Source organism: Conger conger, chromosome 3 (genome assembly GCF_963514075.1).
Source record: "Conger conger chromosome 3, fConCon1.1, whole genome shotgun sequence".
Lineage (NCBI taxonomy): Eukaryota > Metazoa > Chordata > Actinopteri > Anguilliformes > Congridae > Conger > Conger conger.
In genome coordinates, this window is record NC_083762.1 from 49,213,116 (window position 1) to 49,237,768 (window position 24,653).

At 41.5% G+C, this 24,653-nt stretch overlaps 1 protein-coding gene across 3 annotated transcripts in view; it reads right to left on the reverse strand.

The window, feature by feature from the left end:
• Positions 1 to 24,653, reverse strand: part of tubgcp3 (tubulin gamma complex component 3) — a 291,027-nt gene that overhangs the window by 220,423 nt on the left and 45,951 nt on the right. For all 3 annotated transcript variants that reach the window (XM_061235118.1, XM_061235117.1, XM_061235116.1), the window contains one exon: positions 15,876 to 15,988. In XM_061235118.1, coding sequence (XP_061091102.1) covers positions 15,876 to 15,988 — 113 coding nt within the window. The remainder of the gene's footprint in view (positions 1 to 15,875; positions 15,989 to 24,653) is intronic.

The following is a 24,653-nucleotide window of genomic DNA, read 5'->3' on the forward strand; positions in this document are numbered from 1 at the left end:
ATATATGCTACTCTCCTGCCAGTTAAAGACAGTCATTAAATGTCTTTAATATTTATTTCAGATATTCTATTCAAAAATGAAAATAGATGCAAAGAAACGTCGGGCTGGGTGTTGTCAATACATTTTGTCACGTAGGCTGCAGCTCTAAATCATACATCGTTATGCCTACTGGCTCGCTAGAAAAAAACAAAAACCTATCGTTGAAAAATCACTTGAAGGAAGAAAAAAATGAAAGTACCACTTTCTGCCAATAAATTGAATCGCCGTATCAGAAATGGGGGGAAGTTACAGCGACGCAGTTAGTCTGTGAGTAGAACAGATTGTGTAGACAACTTCACTGTTTCCACAAAGGAACCAAAAATGTGCTTTTTAACAGGACTTGGTCAGTGTAATGATATAAATGCTAGCATTCGATTATGGTCAACGGTACCGAAAATGCCCGTTGCACCAGCCATCATAACAAATGTCCCAATACAGGATCGATTTAAACCTCTATATATTTTTATTTCACGTTGACAGTGTAGGCTATTATGTGTATTCCGACGCGAATTACATTTAATTGGGTTACGGCATTCACTTCAATCAAATGAAGTCAAATAGAAACGGCTCGAATTCCTTAATAAGGCTTCTTGGTTTTCAAGCCAACTTTCCGAACAGCTGTTTTGTATTGAGTCCTTAAAATGCAACAATACGGTTTTTTAAAAATACAAATAACATTGAACGTCAAAGCAATATATGCATTATATGTGTTAATCTTTTAAATATATGATACTTTCCTGCCAGTAAAAGCCCGTTTTTTATTTTAGTTATTCAATCGAGTTAATTAAGATAGATGAGAAAAAACGTTGCTGTGGGCTGGGTGTTTTCAGTACATTTTGTCATGTAGGCTGCCGCTGTTACTTATACATCGTTATGGTTACTGGCTCGCAAAAAGAAACAAAACTTGTCGTTGAGAAATCACTTTATCCAAGAAAAAGAGAAACAATACCGAAAATTAGAAAGAATACTAACCTTTGCCACTAGATGGCAGTCGCGTATTAGAAATGGGAGAGTCAGTTGCGACTTGAGTTGAAGTTTTAAGACTGGAGATAATGAGTCTCCAGCGAAAATAGTAAACTATTATTGCTTAATGGATGTGATGACACTCCAACAATGAACATATGTGAAAAGATGTAGCCTCAAAATCAGGCAATGTAGAATTTAATACCTTTTTGAAATTATTTAATATATAATTTTCCTATTTGGGCAGCATTACAAGTTAATTTTAAGGCTGACCATAGCCATACCATTCCAAGATATTAAAAATCAGTTCATAGTTGTGTGTCAGGGCTATAATATCATGCTGACCACATTTTGTGTGAATGTGATGAACCCCCTAGGAAGAGTATTTCAAAGTTTGGTACGTGAAAAAACACTTAAAAACACACAAAATCCAAAATAGCTCACTTCCTGTTGGGAAAAGTTAAGGGATGCAAATGAGAAATGTGTGTGTCTTGAGGAGACCCTTATGCCTACCAGACGTGGTGCATTTACGTGAAAGTATATGTCCACAATATTAGAAAAAAGCCATAGGGGGCGCTGTGTAGCCACGCCCAGATGAATGTGGATATGGATGTGATTGCACTCCAAAAGTGAATATATTTGTAAAATATCAGCCCGATCAGATGATGTAGAACGGAATTAAGCCCACTTCCTGTTTTTGGGCGTAACGTGTGTATTATACGCCTCGCCATTGCCAAACCGTTTGAGATATCAAAAATCCTTTCGTCATTTAGGGTCAGGACTATTCTAAGATCATGATGACTACATTTGGTGTGAATGTGATGAATACCTGAGCAGGAACGCATACAAACATGATAAAAACCTCACGTCCGTTGCCAGATGGTGGCGCTATAACATTGATTTCTTCTTGGTATTTGGATGTGATTACACTCTAACAGTGAACATATTTGTAAAATATCAGCCAGATCAGACAATGTAGACCATGAATTTATGGCAACTTCCTGTTGGCGCGGCGTGACATGAAAATTGTACGCCTCGCCATGACCATACCGTTTGAGATATCAAAAATATCCTTTGGAATTAGTATCATGACTATCCTGAGACCACTTTGACCACATTTCGTGTGAATGCAATGAACCCCCTAGGAGGAGTACTTAAAAGTGTAGTACGTGTAAAATGCACAAAATTCAAAATGGCTGACTTCCTGTTTACATATTTGATTCGATGCGAATGAGAAATGTGTTTGTCCAGAGGAGTCCCACATGCATACCAAATTAGGTGAAGGTAGCTCAAAGTGCCTGTCCACAATAGAAGAAAAAGCATTAGGGGGCGCTGTGGAGTCCCTTGGCCACGCCCAGGTCTGAGCATCTGATACATCCTGACAGCCAACACTTCTCATGTGTGTGCAAAATTCTGTGAGTTTCCATCAATGGCAAGCACCTCAAAAATGCAAAATACATTGAAAAAAAAGAGAATAATAATTATAGGGGGCGCTGTCTAGCCACGCCCCGATTGATATGTATATATCTGATATTGTACTGCTACAATGAACATATTTGTAAAATATCAGCCAGATCGGACGATGTCGAAAAAAAAGTCATTTTTTTGCACGCAATATGTGTACTGTACGACTCGCCATTTCCATACCGTTTGAGATATCAAAAATCCCTTCACAACTTAGCGTAAGGACTATCTTACGATCATGCTGACCGCATTTGGTGTGAATGTGCTGAATGCCCTAGCAGGAAGGCATACAAATATGTTAAAGACCTCACTTCCTATTGCCAGATGGTGGCGCTATAACACTGACCTGTTCTTGGGATATGGATGTGATTACACTCCAACAATAAACAAATTTCTAAAATATCAGCCAGATCAGACAATGTAGACCATGAAATTATGGCCACTTCCTGTTGGCGTGGCGTGACATAAAAATTGTAATCCTCCCCGTGACTGTCCCGTTTGAGCTATCAAAAATATCCTGGCAATTTAGCATCATGACTATCCTGAGACCATTCTGACCACAGTTGGTGTGAATGCGATGAACCCCCTAGGAGGAGTACTTAAAAGTGTAGTACGTGTAAAACTCAGAAAATCCAAAATGGCTGACTTCCTGTTTAGATATTTGATTAGATCCGAATGAGAAATGTGTTTGGACCGAGGAGCGCTATTTGGCCACCAAATTAGGTGCAGGTAGCTCAAAGTGCCTGCCCACAATAGAAGACAATGCGATAGGGGGCGCTGTGGAGTCCCTCGGCCACGCCCAGGTCTGAGCATCTGAGAGCTCCTGACAGCAACCACTTCTGATGTGTGTGCAAAATGTCAAGACTTTTTACGTATGGCAAGGCCCTCAAAAAAGCCCATTTGCCTGATGAAAAAGAATAATAATAATAATAATAATAATAAATATAGCTGCAAGCAGCAATGAACGGGCCCAAGCACCATGGGCGCAACCGCCTTGGTGGCATAGTTGTGCCAATGACATGTTTCACAATATGTACACACTTTGGAAATAATCACCTTCCTGGACAACGTATAGTGTGCACAGGAATTCCCCTTTGATCAATGAAGATGTTTCTGCTGCTATTGGAATGCATCAATGATATAAGCCTCACTTCCTATTGCCAGATGGTGGCGCTATAATATTGAGCCGTGTATGGTTTATGGATTTGATTTCACTCCAATAATTAACATATTTGTACATTTTCAGCCAAATTGGAAGATATCAAGTAAAATTTAAGCCACTTCCTGTTGCCAGATGGTGGCGGTATAATATTGAGCCGTGTATGGTTCATGGATTTGATTACACTCCAATAATTAACATATTTGTACATTTTCAGCCAAATTGGAAGATGTCAAGTAAAATTAAAGCCACTTCCTGTTGCCAGATGGTGGCGCTATGCCATTGAGCCTTTCTTGGTATATGGATGAGATTACACTCCAAAAATGAACATGTGTGAAGTTTCTGCCACATCAGACAATGTAGAATGAAACAAAAATTACTTCTTGCTTGCACAGTGTAATAATATGCTCCAGTCCTGTATGGAGAGCAGAGATTAATTAATTTCAATAGATTTTACAGCGGGAGGCACAATTTACGCTTGAGAAGTCATTCGGTTATAAATATGCACTCAAAATAGGACCATTGGCGTAAAGAAACTATTCATCTTTATTGTGGCCGCACCGGGGATGGAACCGCGGACCTTGCATGTCTTAATCCACTGTCTGAACCATTAAGCTATACTGCCCTCTTATACACGTACGTTATCTATTGGCCAAAAGTTGTATGTTTCCTTTCATCCTGGTTAAATAATTTCTCTCCTAAGTGTCGGATAATATTGCATTAAACGTCGAGTTAGCCAGCATCATTCCATTGGCGTAAAGAAACTATTCAACTTTATTGTGGCCGCACCGGGGATGGAACCGCGGACCTTGCATGTCTTAATCCACTGTCTGAACCATTAAGCTATACTGCCCTCTTATACACGTACGTTATCTATTGGCCAAAAGTTGTATGTTTCCTTTCATCCTGGTTAAATAATTTCTCTCCGAAGTGTCGGATAATATTGCATTAAACGTCGAGTTAGCCAGCATCATTCTTTCCATTTCACCGGTAATTATGCTGCCTGAAACGCATTTGTTCAGCCAAATCTAAAGGAGATGCCAAGTCTCTGCCCTCAATCCGGTATTTTCATATTAAGTCAAAAATTTCTAGCGAAATTGTATGTTCTCTTAATTCGTGTTTAATGACAAGCAAAATAAACTAACATATCTGGCGATTTAACTGAAAGTTTTCTATTCATGTAAACAAACGTAGCTGACCTGTTTTTTTGACTCACACAGACAGTGGACAGGCTGGCTGCTGTTAGCCAATGCGCGTCATCTCGCAACGACCTGCATGCCATACCTTTGTTGAACATAACGGTCTCATGTTAACACAGAGTTCGACCAGAGCCATCTCAAACGTTAACGTTTCTTTTTGACTTTTGACTCTTTTAAATATATGCTACTCTCCTGCCAGTTAAAGACAGTCATTAAATGTCTTTAATATTTACTTCAGATATTCTATTCAAAAATGAAAATAGATGCAAAGAAACGTCGGGCTGGGTGTTGTCAATACATTTTGTCACGTAGGCTGCAGCTGTAAATCATACATCGTTATGCCTACTGGCTCGCTAGAAAAAAAACAAAAACCTATCGTTGAAAAATCACTTGAAGGAAGAAAAATATAAAAGTTCCACTTTCTGCCAATAAATGGAATCCCCGTATCAGAAATGGGGGGAAGTTACAGCGACGCAGTTAGTCTGTGAGTAGAATAGATTGTGTAGACAACTTCACTGTTTCCACAAAGGTGATGTGCTTTTTAACAGGACTTGGTCAGTGTAATGATATAAATGCTAGCATTCGATTATGGTCAACGGTACCGAAAATGCCCGTTGCACCAGCCATCATAACAAATGTCCCAATATAGGATCGATTTAAACCTCTATATATTTTTATTTCACGTTGACAGTGTAGGCTATTATGTGTATTCCGACGCGAATTACATTTAATTGGGTTACGGCATTCACTTCAACCGAATGAAGTCAAATAGAAACGGCTCGAATTCCTTAATAAGGCTTCTTGATTTTCAAGCTAACTTTCCGAACAGCTGTTTTGTATTGAGTCCTTAAAATGCTACAACACGGTTTTTTTTAAACCAAATAACATTGAACGTCATTGCAAGATATATGCAATACCAACTTTTGCCAGTAGATGGCAGTCGCGTATTAGAAATGGGAGAGTCATTTGCGACTTGCGTTGAAGTTTTAAGACTGGATATAATGAGTCTCCAGCGAAAATAGTGAACTATTATTGCTTAATGGATGTGATGACACTCCAACAATGAACATATGTGAAAAGTTGTAGCCTCAAAATCAGGCAATGTAGAATTTAATACCTTTATGAAATTATTTAATACATAATTGTATTAAAACATGAACTGTTTGGGCAGCATTTCAAGTTAATTTTAAGGCTGACCATAGCCATACCATTCCAAGATATTAAAAATCAGTTCATAGTTGTGTGTCAGGGCTATAATATCATGCTGACCACATTTTGTGTGAATGTGATGAACCCCCTAAGAAAAGTATTTCAAAGTTTGGTACGTGAAAAAACACTTAAAAACACACAAAATCCAAAATAGCTCACTTCCTGTTGGGAAAAGTTAAGGGATGCAAATGAGAAATGTGTGTGTCTTGAGGAGACCCTTATGCCTACCAGACGTGGTGCATTTACGTGAAAGTATATGTCCACAATATTAGAAAAAAGCCATAGGGGGCGCTGTGTAGCCACGCCCAGATGAATGTGGATATGGATGTGATTGCACTCCAAAAGTGAATATATTTGTAAAATATCAGCCCGATCAGATGATGTAGAACGGAATTAAGCCCACTTCCTGTTTTTGGGCGTAACGTGTGTATTATACGCCTCGCCATTGCCAAACCGTTTGAGATATCAAAAATCCTTTCGTCATTTAGGGTCGGAACTATTCTAAGATCATGACGACTACATTTGGTGTGAATGTGATGAATACCTTAGCAGGAACGCATACAAACATGATAAAAACCTCACGTCCGTTGCCAGATGGTGGCGCTATAACATTGATTTCTTCTTGGTATTTGGATGTGATTACACTCTAACAGTGAACATATTTGTAAAATATCAGCCAGATCAGACAATGTAGACCATGAATTTATGGCAACTTCCTGTTGGCGCGGCGTGACATGAAAATTGTACGCCTCGCCATGACCATACCGTTTGAGATATCAAAAATATCCTATGGAATTAGTATCATGACTATCCTGAGACCACTTTGACCACATTTCGTGTGAATGCAATGAACCCCCTAGGAGGAGTACTTAAAAGTGTAGTACGTGTAAAATGCACAAAATTCAAAATGGCTGACTTCCTGTTTACATATTTGATTCGATGCGAATGAGAAATGTGTTTGTTCAGAGGAGCCCCACATGCATACCAAATTAGGTGAAGTTAGCTCAAAGTGCCTGTCCACAATAGAAGACAAAGCATTAGGGGGCGCTGTGGAGTCCCTTGGCCACGCCCAGGTCTGAGCATCTGACACATCCTGACAGCCAACACTTCTCATGTGTGTGCAAAATTCTGTGAGTTTCCATCCATGGTAAGCACCTGAAAAATGCAAAATACATTGAAAAAAAAGAGAATAATAATTATAGGGGGCGCTGTCTAGCCACGCCCCGATTGATATGTATATATCTGATATTGTACTGCTACAATGAACATATTTGTAAAATATCAGCCAGATCGGACGATGTCGAAAAAAAAGTCATTTTTTTGCACGCAATATGTGTACTGTACGACTCGCCATTTCCATACCGTTTGAGATATCAAAAATCCCTTCACAACTTAGCGTAAGGACTATCTTACGATCATGCTGACCGCATTTGGTGTGAATGTGCTGAATGCCCTAGCAGGAAGGCATACAAATATGTTAAAGACCTCACTTCCTATTGCCAGATGGTGGCGCTATAACACTGACCTGTTCTTGGGATATGGATGTGATTACACTCCAACAATAAACAAATTTCTAAAATATCAGCCAGATCAGACAATGTAGACCATGAAATTATGGCCACTTCCTGTTGGCGTGGCGTGACATAAAAATTGTAATCCTCCCCGTGACTGTCCCGTTTGAGCTATCAAAAATATCCTGGCAATTTAGCATCATGACTATCCTGAGACCATTCTGACCACAGTTGGTGTGAATGCGATGAACCCCCTAGGAGGAGTACTTAAAAGTGTAGTACGTGTAAAACTCAGAAAATCCAAAATGGCTGACTTCCTGTTTGGATATTTGATTAGATCCGAATGAGAAATGTGTTTGGACCGAGGAGCACTATTTGGCCACCAAATTAGGTGCAGGTAGCTCAAAGTGCCTGCCCACAATAGAAGACAATGCGATAGGGGGCGCTGTGGAGTCCCTCGGCCACGCCCAGGTCTGAGCATCTGAGAGCTCCTGACAGCAACCACTTCTGATGTGTGTGCAAAATGTCAAGACTTTTTACGCATGGCAAGGCCCTCAAAAAAGCCCATTTGCCTGATGAAAAAGAATAATAATAATAATAATAATAATAATAATAATAATAATAATAATCCTTCCAATAACAATAGGGTCCTTCGCACCCTACGGTGCTTGGGCCCTAATAATAATAATAATAATAATAATCCTTCCAATAACAATAGGGTCCTTCGCACCCTACGGTGCTTGGGCCCTAAATATAGCTGCAAGCAGCAATGAACGGGCCCAAGCACCATGGGCGCAACCGCCTTGGTGGCACAGTTGTGCCAATGACATGTTTCACAATATGTTCACACTTTGGAAATAATCACCTTCCTGGACAACGAATAGTGTGCACAGGAATTCCCCTTTGATCAATGAAGATGTTGCTGCTGCTATTGGAATGCATTAATGATATAAGCCTCACTTCCTGTTGCCAGATGGTGGCGCTATAATATTGAGCTGTGTATGGTTTATGGATTTGATTACACTCCAATTATTAACATATTTGTACATTTTCAGCCAAATTGGAAGATGTCAATAAAATTAAAGCCAGTTCCTTTTGCCAGATGGTGGCGCTATGCCATTGAGCCTTTCTTGGTATATGGATGAGATTACACTCCAAAAATGAACATGTGTGAAGTTTCTGCCACATCAGACAATGTAGAATGAAACAAAAATTACTTCTTGCTTGCACATTGTAATAATATGCTCCAGTCCTGTATGGAGAGCACAGATGAATTAATTTCCATAGATTTTACAGCGGGAGGCAAAATTTACGCTTGAGAAGTCATTCGGTTATAAATATGCACTCAAAATAAAACCATTGGCGTAAAGAAACTATTCAACTTTATTGTAGCCGCACCGGGGATGGAACCGCGGACCTTGCATGTCTTAATCCACTGTCTGAACCATTAAGCTATACTGCCCTCTTATACACGTACGCCATCTATTGGCCAAAAGTTGTATGTTTCCTTTTATCCTGGTTAAATAATTTCTCTCCGAAGTGTCGGATAATATTGCATTAAACGTCGAGTTAGCCAGCATCATTCTTTTCCATTTCACCGGTAATTATGCTGCCTGAAACGCATTTGTTCAGCCAAATCTAAAGGAGGTGCCAAGTCTCTGCCCTCAATCCGGTACTTTCATATTAAGTCAAAAATTCCTAGCGAAATTGTATGTTCTCTTAATTCGTGTTTAATGACAAGCAAAATAAACTAAAATTATCTGGCGATTTAACTGAAAGTTTTCTATTCATGTAAATAAACGTAGCTGACCTGTTTTTTGACTCACACAGACAGTGGACAGGCTGGCTGCTGTTAGCTAATGCGCGTCATCTCGCAACGACCTGCATGCCATACCTTTGTTGAACATAACGGTCTCATGTTAACACAGAGTTCGACCAGAGCCATCTCAAACGTTAACGTTTCTTTTTGACTTTTGACTCTTTTAAATATATGGTACTCTCCTGCCAGTTAAAGACAGTCATTAAATGTCTTTAATATTTATTTCAGATATTCTATTCATATAATGAAAATAGATGCAAAGAAACGTCGGGCTGGGTGTTGTCAATACATTTTGTCACGTAGGCTGCAGCTGTAAATCATACATCGTTATGCCTACTGGCTCGCTAGAAAAAGAAAAAAAAACCTATCGTTGAAAAATCAGTTGAAGGAAGAAAAATATAAAAGTTCCACTTTCTGCCAATAAATGGAATCCCCGTATCAGAAATGGGGGGAAGTTACAGCGACGCAGTTAGTCTGTGAGTAGAATAGATTGTGTAGACAACTTCACCGTTTCCACAAAGGAACCAAAAATGTGCTTTTTAACAGGACTTGGTCAGTGTAATGATATAAATGCTAGCATTCGATTATGGTCAACGGTACCGAAAATGCCCGTTGCACCAGCCATCATAACAAATGTCCCAATATAGGATCGATTTAAACCTCTATATATTTTTATTTCACGTTGACAGTGTAGGCTATTATGTGTATTCCGACGCGAATTACATTTAATTGGGTTACGGCATTCACTTCAATCGAATGAAGTCAAATAGAAACGGCTCGAAATCCTTAATAAGGCTTCTTGGTTTTCAAGCTAACTTTCCGAACAGCTGTTTTGTATTGAGTCCTTAAAATGCTACAACACGGTTTTTTATAAACCAAATAACATTGAACGTCATTGCAAGATATGCATTATATGTGTTAATCTTTGAAATATATGATACTTTCCTGCCAGTAAAAGCCTGTCTTTTATTTTAGTTATTCAATCCATAAAATTAAGGTGTATGAGAAAAAACGTTGCTGTGGGCTGGATGTTGTCAGTACATTTTGTCACGTAGGCTGCCGCTGTTACTCATACATCGTTATGGTTACTGGCTCGCAAAAAGAAACAAAACTTGTATTTGAGAAATCACTTGAGAAACAATACCAAGTTTTGCCAGTAGATGGCAGTCGCGTATTAGAAATGGGAGAGTCATTTGCGACTTGCGTTGAAGTTTTAAGACTGGATATAATGAGTCTCCAGCGAAAATAGTGAACTATTATTGCTTAATGGATGTGATGACACTCCAACAATGAACATATATGAAAAGTTGTAGCCTCAAAATCAGGCAATGTAGAATTTAATACCTTTTTGAAATTATTTAATACATAATTGTATTAAAACATGAACTGTTTGGGCAGCATTACAAGTTAATTTTAAGGCTGACCATAGCCATACCATTCCAAGATATTAAAAATCAGTTCATAGTTGTGTGTCAGGGCTATAATATCATGCTGACCACATTTTGTGTGAATGTGATGAACCCCCTAGGAAGAGTATTTCAAAGTTTGGTACGTGAAAAAACACTTAAAAACACACAAAATCCAAAATAGCTCACTTCCTGTTGGGAAAAGTTAAGGGATGCAAATGAGAAATGTGTGTGTCTTGAGGAGACCCTTATGCCTTCCAGACGTGGTGCATTTACGTGAAAGTATATGTCCACAATATTAGAAAAAAGCCATAGGGGGCGCTGTGTAGCCACGCCCAGATGAATGTGGATATGGATGTGATTGCACTCCAAAAGTGAATATATTTGTAAAATATCAGCCGGATCAGATGATGTAGAACGGAATTAAGCCCACTTCCTGTTTTTGGGCGTAACGTGTGTATTATACGCCTCGCCATTGCCAAACCGTTTGAGATATCAAAAATCCTTTCGTCATTTAGGGTCAGGACTATTCTACGATCATGATCTCTACATTTGGTGTGAATGTGATGAATACCTTAGCAGGAACGCATACAAACATGATAAAAACCTCACGTCCGTTGCCAGATGGTGGCGCTATAACATTGATTTCTTCTTGGTATTTGGATGTGATTACACTCTAACAGTGAACATATTTGTAAAATATCAGCCAGATTAGACAATGTAGACCATGAATTTATGGCAACTTCCTGTTGGCGCGGTGTGACATGAAAATTGTACGCCTCGCCATGACCATACCGTTTGAGATATCAAAAATATCCTTTGGAATTAGTCTCATGACTATCCTGAGACCAATTTGACCACATTTCGTGTGAATGCAATGAACCCCCTAGGAGGAGTACTTAAAAGTGTAGTACGTGTAAAATGCACAAAATTCAAAATGGCTGACTTCCTGTTTACATATTTGATTCGATGCAAATGAGAAATGTGTTTGTCCAGAGGAGTCCCACATGCATACCAATCTAGGTGAAGGTAGCTCAAAGTGCCTGTCCACAATAGAAGACAAAGCATTAGGGGGCGCTGTGGAGTCCCTTGGCCACGCCCAGGTCTGAGCATCTGATACATCCTGACAGCCAACACTTCTCATGTGTGTACAAAATTCTGTGAGTTTCCATCCATGGCAAGCACCTCAAAAATGCAAAATACATTGAAAAAAAAGAGAATAATAATTATAGGGGGCGCTGTCTAGCCACGCCCCGATTGATATGTATATATCTGATATTGTACTGCTACAATGAACATATTTGTAAAATATCAGCCAGATCGGACGATGTCGAAAAAAAAGTCATTTTTTTGCACGCAATATGTGTACTGTACGACTCGCCATTTCCATACCGTTTGAGATATCAAAAATCCCTTCACAACTTAGCGTAAGGACTATCTTACGATCATGCTGACCGCATTTGGTGTGAATGTGCTGAATGCCCTAGCAGGAAGGCATACAAATATGTTAAAGACCTCACTTCCTATTGCCAGATGGTGGCGCTATAACACTGACCTGTTCTTGGGATATGGATGTGATTACACTCCTACAATAAACAAATTTCTAAAATATCAGCCAGATCAGACAATGTATACCATGAAATTATGGCCACTTCCTGTTGGCGTGGCGTGACATAAAAATTGTAATCCTCGCCGTGACTGTCCCGTTTGAGCGATCAAAAATATCCTGGCAATTTAGCATCATGACTATCCTGAGACCATTCTGACCACAGTTGGTGTGAATGCGATGAACCCCCTAGGAGGAGTACTTAAAAGTGTAGTACGTGTAAAACTCAGAAAATCCAAAATGGCTGACTTCCTGTTTGGATATTTGATTAGATCCGAATGAGAAATGTGTTTGGACCGAGGAGCGCTATTTGGCCACCAAATTAGGTGCAGGTAGCTCAAAGTGCCTGCCCACAATAGAAGACAATGCGATAGGGGGCGCTGTGGAGTCCCTCGGCCACGCCCAGGTCTGCGCATCTGAGAGCTCCTGACAGCAACCACTTCTGATGTGTGTGCAAAATGTCAAGACTTTTTACGCATGGCAAGGCCCTCAAAAAAGCCCATTTGCCTGATGAAAAAGAATAATAATAATAATAATAATAATAATAATAATAATAATAATAATCCTTCCAATAACAATAGGGTCCTTCGCACCCTACGGTGCTTGGGCCCTAAATAATAATAATAATAATAATAATAATAATAATCCTTCCAATAACAATAGGGTCCTTCGCACCCTACGGTGCTTGGGCCCTAATAATAATAATAATAATAATAATAATCCTTCCAATAACAATAGGGTCCTTCGCACCCTACGGTGCTTGGGCCCTAATAAAAATAATAATAATAATCCTTCCAATAACAATAGGGTCCTTCGCACCCTACGGTGCTTGGGCCCTAATAATAATAATAATAATAATAATAATCTTTACAATAACAATAGGGTCCTTCGCACCCTACGGTGCTTGGGCCCTAATAATAATAATAATCTTTACAATAACAATAGGGTCCTTCGCACCCTACGGTGCTTGGGCCCTAATAATAATAATAATAATAATAATCTTTACAATAACAATAGGGTCCTTCGCACCCTACGGTGCTTGGGCCCTAATAATCCTACGGTGCTTGGGCCCTAATAATAATAATAATCCTTCCAATAACAATAGGGTCCTTCGCACCCTACGGTGCTTGGGCCCTAATAATAATAATAATAATAATAATAATCCTTCCAATAACAATAGGGTCCTTCGCACCCTACGGTGCTTGGGCCCTAATAATAATAATAATAATCCTTCCAATAACAATAGGGTCCTTCGCACCCTACTGTGCTTGGGCCCTAATAATAATAATAATAATAATAATAATAATCCTTCCAATAACAATAGGTTCCTTTGCACCATACAGTGCTTGGGCCCTAATAATAATAATCCTTCCAATAACAATAGGGTCCTTCGCACCCTACGGTGCTTGGGCCCTAATAATCTTTCCAATAACAATAGGGTCCTTCGCACCCTACGGTGCTTGGGCCCTAATAATCCTTCCAATAACAATCGGGTCCTTCGCACCCTACGGTGCTTGGGCCCTAATAATAATCCTTCCAATAACAATAGGGTCCTTCGCACCCTATGGTGCTTGGGCCCTAAATATTGATAATATTGATCATGAGCCATGAAATTGATTAATGACTGTAAATGCTGTGTAGTGTGGATGCCTACTATAGTAAACTAGTAGGGCGAGTCACCTACATGCATTTAATTTATTGACTCATTACAGCTACTTTATTATCTTGAAATAATATAACACCCAACAGTTACTATGACATTTCTTTTCATTATACACAATTCATCAATGCCTCCAGCTACATGAAATTAACGAGATTATCTGATGGAGAGGGGCTGCACTATGATACAGATTACTTGCAGATGCTTGCAATTCCAACAGCCCAGTCCAATTACAACAATTAACATGGCTGTATTTACATTAATACAACAGCTCTAACTTGATTTCAGATATGCGTGCGGTTTTAGGATAATTTCACTAAAAACAACACACAATTTAATACAGCTTATTCAATGACTTGTCTGAGAATAGCAATGTTGTTGAAAACGTTACAGAGCTACATGCACATAACATGGCATGGTATTTGTGCATGGCTGTCATGCTGCTGTGATCTGCACCTGGGTTTTTTCTAAAAGAATTCCCACACTTTGGATACTGGTTTGGTTTTATGGATGCACTCTCTCTCGCAGCTGGGTTTACCGCCGCCATGTTAAAAACAATGAGACATGTCTGTCATGAATATGCACATTGGCAAAATTACATGTTCAACGTCCTATTCCAGATAATTTGCTCCTCTGTTCTCCACCACCACACATCAAATATCCACCACTGCCCCAGTGTCCACCGGAAGACATCGGAGAGGGGGTCATTTGGTCCCAGCATTAAATTCTAGCAGGCCAGTTATAGTTTTTATGGGCCCAATGGTACAGCCTGGAGCAAACACTGATGCATTCAAAGGCAACTACGCAGCGCACACTGGTACTAATGAGTTTTCAGCTTGTGCAGCTGTAAGCGTGCCGTCAGATGGTGATCAGCAATGTATTATTTTGTCATATATATATATTTTTTTAATTTGCCTTGCAATTTTTAAATGCTGCTGAACAAGATACGACCACTCACCAGAGCTTCCATTCGGCTTTCTTCTGGCCGTCCTGTAGACGTTCAAAACTATTCCATCTTGATGTATTTGTGACATATAACAGCTGATAAAATTGCTTCCATGTATTAAGGTGAACTTGCATGCCATCTTGTGCATTCGGTATGCTTGGTTATCTTGGACAGTGAGTTGTGTCACATTACCATTGTGACACATTGTGCAGTTGATAATAAAGATAAAAATTCAAGCTTGTATTAAAATAAGAATGTAAATGAGTACTTTCTTCCATTCAAATCCAAGTGCAGCGGGAATGTTTATCTCAAGTTGCTACTGCCTATTATACTACTGCACATTAACAGTTCACAAAATTGCACAATCGCTATGATAACATCCCATGATGAGAATCACTCATAAAAAACAGCAACATGAATACAGTGCCGAAAGGAATGGCGATGCATGTATGCAAACACAGTGACTGAATCATGTCATGCAAGGGGGTCCCATTTTTGTACCAAGATTTTTTTTTTGTGCATAAATATGGCCAGTTTAGTCATTTCAGTTGTCCAATGTGCTGGTTAGGTAAGACATGGTGTTTATGCATAAATCCAATGTGCTGGTTAGGTAAGACATGGTGTTTATGCATAAAACACAACATATCATGAGCTACATTCACTTACCGAGACACTTTCTGTTTCTGAATGTTCCTAACCAATGCGTAAGGCTGTACTCGCGTAACATGCCCTGGTGAGCAGTGTCACATGGGTTACAACATCCCTTGAGTGAGTACCTGAATGCACTGAGCCACTTAGTGTGCCCCCAGCCACATATGCATGCCGTGGGTAAAAATGAAAGGGGGGGGGGGTAATCAAAGACATTCGACTGAATAAACAAATGAAGAAACTTACCTTTTCATCAATTTTATAGCAGTTAGCCTGGTTGCACATTTTAATGAACTTGCCATCGATTCCCTGGAAGACATAAAGAATGTCTCTGACGAGGGCAGCTTCCCCAATTTCAGCTGTGGGGAGAGTAGCAGAAAGCGAGATGGAAAAACCTTAATCATGACTGAAAAGTTACCATTGTCCAAGACGGCTGTCCGAGAATCTGGTAAACGGGTGTGAAGGGAGAATATTTTGTTCTCCTGTCCCTTGCCAGTCTGTGACATCCAAACATAATACTTACCAAAAATGGCTGGAGTCAGCACAAGATAAAATCAGACAAGGGAGTTGAATAATATATTAAGCATCCAGCAGCCTGGTCGGACACTTTTCTCTCTCTCTCTGTGCATTATATCCAATGAATATTCAATATCAGGTATAAAAATACACAGACAGACTACTGGGAAATGGGGCCTTCGGAGACAGCTTCCAAACCAGGGAAACAACAACTGGGATTTGAAGGTAAAATTCAATTTATATTTGAACAACCACAAGTTTCAGAATTTCTAAACGGCCAAAAGACCATTCATTTAGGCGCAAAGGACAAAGATTAGATTAGATGTTTCCACAGAACTTTGTGTATCAAAAAAATGCATTGTTAAGAAAAGAGGGACATAACATAAGGCGTGTTTAACACACACATACTGTACAAAACTGTATAAAACCATTTATTTCATTGATCCAAGCACTGAGTAGGTCAATTCTGGCTGTCTTGGAAGCCTTGGATTATGGGTTTGCCAGTTACCTTGAAGGCCATTTTCTGAAGGCCTGTACCATTACACTGTTGAATCAAACAATGCTGCAGCACAGTGTGTTTCAACACTCTGTACAGTGGAGCAGTAGAATGGGTGTAGTATTTTCTGGCCGGCCTCCAAAGATGTGTCCTTAGCAAGTACATACGCTGCTGTACTTTAGCGAAAATCCATTTTAACAGACCACCTGATGGTCCATCTGGACTCCCAGATTCTTGTCGGATTCTACTTGCTCTTATAGGCTTGTTATGGATGGTTGTTGCATTGTGGTCAACAATGGACTTCGGGTGAAAGATCACCTCCTGTGGGAGAAGGTTATTTACCTAAGGCAGCTGAGTTCTATCTGTCAAGAATGAGTGATACCAGTGAATGATGTGTGAATTTACGCATGTGCAACTGTTGCATTTTATCCAAGTGTATGTGTGGTTTAATAGTGTTAAATACTGAGGAAAAGTCAACAAAGAGGGCTCTTGCAAATGTTTGAGTATTAGCGTGTGGCATTCTATGGCATTGCTATGGCATTCACAAAAAAAAAATAATAATAAATAAAGTAAAATATATATATTTTTTAAATTAAACTTGCGCATTAAAATAAGTGAAAAGGAAGATTATTAATAATAAGGTACAGACTAGTAGTGGGGTGAGGACAGGAAAATCAGGCTAAGAGGGAAAAGGAGATATATATCTGATCACCACTTCATCTCATTCTCCCTCCCTCTTCCTCCCCATCCTCCTCCCCCCTCCCACCCACACTTCCTCAGCCCGCCGTCCGCTCTCACCCTCTTCCTTTGCCACCACTGTCACCGCCTCACTCCCCCCCTCTCAAATCCTTCTCCAAACTCCCCACTGACTCTGCATATGCCACCCCCTCCTTTCATCTCTTTCCTCCGCCTTTGACTCTCTCCTTGTCTCAAAGCCACCTCGCGCATCCCCTCCCAGTCCTTGGATATCTGACGCCTATCTTCATACCTCCAGGGCCAGCCCCAAAGTAAAATACTATCAAACACAAATTCAGAACTCCACTTCCTCGTAAATTGTTCTCTATTTTCAGTACACTGCCTCCTCCACCCTCAGTCCTCCATCGCTGCTCATGACTTTGCTGATTTTTTTCAATGAAGGTCACAGACATCCGCAGATCCTTTACAACCACCGCCCCCCTCTCTGTGCCCTTCCCCCCTCTAGGCCCATCCCTTCCTTTTCCACTTTCTCCCCGCTTACAGACACTGATGTTTCTCAACTCCTGCTCTCCCACCGCCCTACAACCTGTGCCCTTGACCCTATCCCCTCTTCTCTTCTCCAGACTGTCACACCTGACATTCTCCCATTTGTCACCTCCCTGTCTTCTGGCTGTTTTCCAGCATCCTCCAAGAGGGCCCACATCACCCCGCTGTTAAAAAAGCCTACTCTGGGATCCCTCCATCATCCAGAACTACCGCCCGGTATCTCTTCTTCCTTTTCCATCTAAAACCATAGAACGAGCTGCTTCTAGTCAACTTTCTTCTTTCTTTTCGAACAACAACCTGCTAGACCACCACCAGTCTGGCTTCAGATCTGGCCACTCGACAGAGACCGCGCTCCTCTCCGTCAGTGAATCACTCCATGCCGCACGAGCAGCCTCCCTCCTCTCTGTCCTCATTCTTCTAGATCTCTCTGCTGCCTTCGACACTGTGGATCACTCCATCCTTCTGTCCTCCCTGTCAGCAACGGGCATCTGTGGCACAACCCTGGACTGGATTGAGTCCTACCTCTCTGTACGCTCCTTCCAGGTTGCCTGGGCTGGTACGGTATCAACACCTCGGCCCCTTGCCGGCTCAGTCCTAGGCCCGCTTCTTTTTTCTCTTTACACTCGTTCCCTTGGCCCTGTTATCACTGCACATGGTCTATCCTACCACTGCTATGCGGACGATACCCAACTCTTCATCTTATTCCCACCATCTGATACACAGGTTTCAGCCCGTATCTCTGCTTGCCTTGTGACATCCAGAGCTGGATGGACAACCACCATCTAAAGCTCAACCCAGGTAAGACTGAAATGATATTCATCTCTGCTATTACCTCTCCCCATCTGGATCTCTCCATTTCCCTAGGGCAGGCCTGGCCAACCTGCGGCTCTTTGCCCGGTTTCACGCGGCTCTTACGTTCATATTGAAGTTTGTATTAGTGTTTTTCTAATTTGCGTGTTCACTTCGCTTGAGTTCAATATGGTATTTTCATCAAACGTGCATGTGCGTGGGATGAAAATACCTCAAAGTTTCCCAGTAGGAGTAAGATCATTTGAGTAAACAATTTGTGTCAAGTTCGCTCTCAAAATGGCAGGGAAAAAATGCACAGTAAAACGAAAACATTAAGATGAACACAGGACGTTTTTAACAGTGGGAGAGTTTATTTTTTTGTTGAACGTAATGGCAAGCCATTCTGCCTTATATGTCAGGCGCCATTAGCGCATTTCAAAGCTTCAAATCTTCAGCGCCACTTCAGCTCACTCCATTCTAACATCGACCAGGAATTTCCAAAAGGGAGTGAACTTCGCAAGCACAAGTTGGTCACTTTGAAAAGTCAGGCAGAAAAGCAGATACAGTTTTTCCAAAAATTTACGAAGCACTCAGAGACTGTAACGCTTGCATCTTATCAACTGGCTTGGAACATTGCACGGGTTAAAAAGCCATACAATGAAGGGGAGTTTATTAAAAAATGCCTCGGTGATGTTGTTGAAATCTTGACTCCTGAAAACGACAAACTAAAACGAATGGTCCAATTGTCCCGCCACACTGTTGAACACAGAATATCGGACATTAACACGGCTATTGAATCACAGTTGCACTCTGACCTTCAAGCATGTAAGTATTTTAGTGTCGCATTGGATGAGAGTTGTGACATACAAGACAAGCCTCAGTTGGCAATATTTGCACGGTCTTTGTCAAACGATTGTTTGATCAAAGAAGAACTCCTTGATATTGTGCCATTAAAAGACAAAACCCGTGGCATAGATGTGAAAGAAACAATGATGGCTGCATTTGTGAAAGCAAATCTGCCCATACCAAAACTAACTGCAATAGCCACGGATGGAGCGCCAGCCATGATCGGATCTGTGAACAGACTTGTGGGGCTATGTAAAGCTGACCAAACATTTCCCGAGTTTTGGAATTTCCACTGCATCATCCACAGGGAGCAACTCATATCTAAATCATTGAATTTAGACAACGTCATGAAGCCTGTGATGGAAATCGTCAACTACATCCGCACACATGCGCTTAACCACCGGCAATTCAAGAATCTCATCGCTGAGCTGGACCAAGGGCTTCCAGGTGACTTGCCGCTGCCCTGCACGGTGAGGTGGCTGTCAAAAGGCCAGGTACTCTCGAGCTCTCGGACCTCGAGTGGATTACGTTCCTCGTCGACCCATTTAATGCTGAGACGGACTGTTTGAAAGCCCCGCTAGTCACAGATGAGGCTGCGGCTGAGTTGGAGATGATCGATCTTTGTGAGGAGGATCAACTAAAACCTGCTTTAATGGAAGGGACCATTGAGTTCTGGAAAAGGGTGCCAATGGAAAAATACCTCAATGTAAAACGGGCTGCGCTTAAGATACTGTCAATGTTTGGGTCAACATATGTCTGTGAGTCTGTATTTTATACCCTGAAACACGTGAAATCAAAGCATCGATCTGTTCTGACTGACACCCATGTGAAAGAATTGCTTCGAGTGGCAACAACAGAATATAAGCCAGATTTGAAGAGGAGTGTTCAAGGCAAGGAATGCCAGAAGTCCCACTAAGCAACATGCATAGTAAAAGAAAAACGCTATTGTAAATTATTTGATTTTTGTTTGTGTCTTGGTTGAACGGAGAGTTTGTGTGCGAGAGACAGTGCGCACAATGCTCATTGTTAAAAATGACTGGCCTGTGGTCTTAGTAGTGTAGGAGTCAATTTCTGCCATTATCATGTTGGTGTGTGACATTTACAATAAATCTGGTTGAGCAGAGGTCTGTGTGTGTGTGAGGAAGGGATGGGTGATGTTTATGTGTGCCCATGTGTGTGATGTGGCTCTTTGCAGTAACACAGTAAAAAAGGTGGCTCTTGGTCTCTGACTGGTTGGCCACCCCTGCCCTAGGGGATACTGTTATGTATGCGTCACACCAGTGTGACTGTTCCTTTAAGAGGCACGGGGAAGTTGAGTGACGTACCAGGAAGACATGTGTTGTTGCTGTCTGTAGAGTCGGTGCGTACGAAATAAAAACAGTGTCAGAGCAACGTCGTAGTCTGAAGGTTATTTATATACAACAGATACCACACTTATGCCAGCACCCAGTGCAAGGAACCTCGGCGTCGTGATGGACAGCAGACTGTCCCTCTCCGAGAACATTGCGGCGGTGACCTGGTCATTGCAGGTTCTTCCTACACAACATATGGAGAATCCGCCCCTTTCTCACCACCTACTCGACCCAGCTCCTGGTCCAAGCAATGGTTTTGTCCTGCCTGGACTACTGCAATTTCCTCTTGGCTGGCCTCCCAGCGTCCGCCATCAGACCCCTCCAACTTATCCAGAATGCAGCAGCCCGTCTGGTCTTCAACCTTCCCAAATACTCACGTCACCCCCCTGCTTACTTCCCTCCACTGGCTGCCTGTCATGGTCCGCATCAAATTCAAAACATTGGTGCTAGCCTTCCAAGCAGTTAAGGGGTCTCCCCCAGCTTACCTACAAAAAATCATCAGACCCTACACCCCTACCAGACCTCTTCGTTCAGCCTCCACAGGCCGCTTGGCACCTCCCCCTCTCCGAACTTCCACCTCACGACTACGGTCTGTTCTGGCTCCACAGTGGTGGAATAAACTCCCCGTTGAGGTCAGAACTGTAGAATCTCTTCCCATCTTCAAGCGCAAACTGAATACGCACCTCAACAATTGTTGTCTTTCTGTGATTTACTTTCTGTGTACCAGTATTTTTAGTTTGGCTAGGTAAGCAGTGTTTGGCTAGTTAAGGGGTTTGTTCATACATTTGCGTGTCGCGGTTTTTTTTTAAAATAATAAATAAATAAATAAATCAAATGGACCCTGGTCCTTATCTTTGTTGTGCAGTTGAAATTGTACTTCTCTCTAGGATCTTTCAGCGCACTTATCCCTGGTTATGGGTATGCACTTTGTTGTACTTCGCTCTGGATAAGAGCATCTGCCAAATGCCATTAATGTAATGTAATGCAAAAATCCACAGCGGTGAAACCGCCACAAAAAAAATTAAAATGGCAGTGTTACCTACTGCTGTGCATTCCAGCTGCTCTTTTTATCCAAATTTAGCACAGCTCGGCAGCTTACACAAAATTGACTTGGACCTAGATTGCCCTGTGTGTCCACCAGACTACTATCAGCAACACCCGACACAGCAAGGAGCTGCCCCTGCAAACCCCCAACCACGGAGGAGCAGATTCCAGCTCTGCGAGACCCCCACTTTCCAGCAGTGGGGCTGCGGATAGCTGAGTCAGGCAACAGCCTCAGTAAGTCCAGATTCCACAAGAAACGTAATTTCCACCACGGGCGAACAGCACAAAATGCCGAACCCCAGAGTGGGTCAGGAAGACCAGGGTCTGACAGTCCTGGTGTATCGTCCCTGGAAGCTGTCAGAGTGGCAGGCCGTGTGTGAGGACCAGCCTGATCCAACTCAGGCGGGTGGAGAAAATTTTATGAAAGCTTTGAAACTGGTGAAAATGTTAATGATGTTCTTGAGAGACTTACAGAAAAGTATGGCTTCCGAACCCTGGCAGCCAAACTGAATTACAAGGACAATGAAGGTGTGCTGGGAAGGACGAGATGCATACACGGGGTGGTGAGTCCGTGGGTTTTCTATATCGAACGACCCCAAATTCATTACCAATCTGGTTGTTACAAGTCAATAGCCAAGCTTTAACCTTAATTATAAATACGAGGGCTGGTCATTCTGTAATAACAGCAAAATTGTGGGGATCAAAGCCTCCACCTTGTGGAAAAACTATGGTCAGTCAAGATGCGGTAAAGTGAGATCTCGCTCGATGCCTGCGCGAGCTGCAGGTGAGATCTCGCTCGACGCCTGTCCAGGCCGTCGGTGAGGTCCAGCTCCGCTTTCGAGGCTCAAGGCGCCGTAATTGGACCGTAACATTAGACGGCTGCATGTCCTATTCGGTGGCGTCGTTTGCAGTAAACATTGGTTTTAGAGAGGCAGCCACATTTCTCACCACAGTGACTTTGATCTCCATTTTCATGTAGGCGACATGGCTCAGGCAGTAAGAGCACTCGTCTGGCAGTCGGAGGGTTGCCGGTTCGATCCCCTGCCCAGGCTGTGTCGAAGTGTCCCTGAGCAAGACACCTAACCCCCAAATGCTCCTGATGAGCTGGTCGGCGCCTTGCATGGCAGCCAATCGCCGTCGGTGTGTGAGTGTGTGTATGAATGGGTGAATGCATCAATTGTACAGCGCTTTGGATAAAGGCGCTATATGAATGCCAACCATTTACCATTTACCATTAATACGACATAAGTTTACAATTCCTTTCCTGGTTCAGGATAACAATGCAGGTTCTACAATAATTTTAAAACATGCATTTATATTCTCGCCTGTATGTCTGGTAAACCTGCTCGGCAGAGATTTGATGTGCAGATTCAGATTGGTTGTAGAATGCACAAATGACAGTTTAACAATTACAGAATTGACAGTGCAGAAAACTTTGATATGTACTTCTATGCGGGGGTCTAGACAGATGCCCAGGCATAGCTAAGGCCATGTAAACAAGCCAGAGATGAAAACTGCATGTAGTCGGGGTTGAGATTGGGAATATGAGGAGAAATGGCACGGTGAAATTAAACTGTCTACTACATTGTTTTTGGTAGGACAAGATTTTAGCACATTGCCTGTGCAATTGAGCTCAGCACAAGGGTATTCTCTGCTGCTCTACAGGACAATTTGGACAATTCCAGTTCTCTTCAGGGCGCAGTACACTAATTCAGTATGTTGATGACATTCTTGTCTGCTCACTAGATAAGGACACCAAGCTTGAGCTGCTAACAAGGTGAAACAAGAAACTCCAGTTCAGCCTGATTGAAGTTATATCTAGGCCACAAAATTTCTAAAGTGGGAAAATATTTGGGAACTGACAGAATTCAGGCGATTCTTGATCTTCCTAAACCCCAAAGTAAAACATTTTTATTATCTTATCTAGGCATGACGGGTTATTGTAGACCAGGGCTGCGCAATCCAGTTCCTGGAGATCTACATTCCTCTATGTTTTCACTTCAACCCTAATGTGACACACCTGATTCTACTAATTAGGAGCTCAACAAGTTGGTGAATATGATGTGCTTTATTAGGGTTGGAATGAAAACCTACAGGACGGGGTTGGGCAGCCCTGCTGTAAACAATAAGGCCCCACTGTCCAACCTTTTACGGGAATTTCCTTACCCAGTAAATATTCAGCAGTATAAAATTATGTATTATTATCATTGTCATTATTATCATTATTATTATCATTATTGTTATCGTTATCGTTGTTGTCATAATTGTAACAATGGGGATTAGGATTATCTGTGTGAATTGTCCAAACATTAGGATTAAAATGTCCAATCACAGTCCCTGCTAAAATATAAATATGAATTAGTAAATCGCAATCTTACTGTCAATCAGATATCATTTATACCAGGGCTGCCCAACCCCATTTCTGGAGATCTACCGTCCTGCAGGTTTTCATTCCAACCCTAATAAAGCACATCATATCCACCAGCTTCAGGGTGTTGCTGTTGGCATTCATGGACACAATCAGAGATGGCATATGCTGCTTGGGCTGTACAGACACTGTGGCCTGGCAAGATGTGGAGTTGAGTAGTGCTGGGCTAGATTCAATTAAATTCAATTGTATTTGTATAGCGCTTTTTACAATACAAGATTGTCACAAAGCCGCTTTACAAATGTAGGGATGTAGGGATCGCGGGATCACATTTCCCTGGATTCCACAGGGAAATTTCAAGATATTTACAA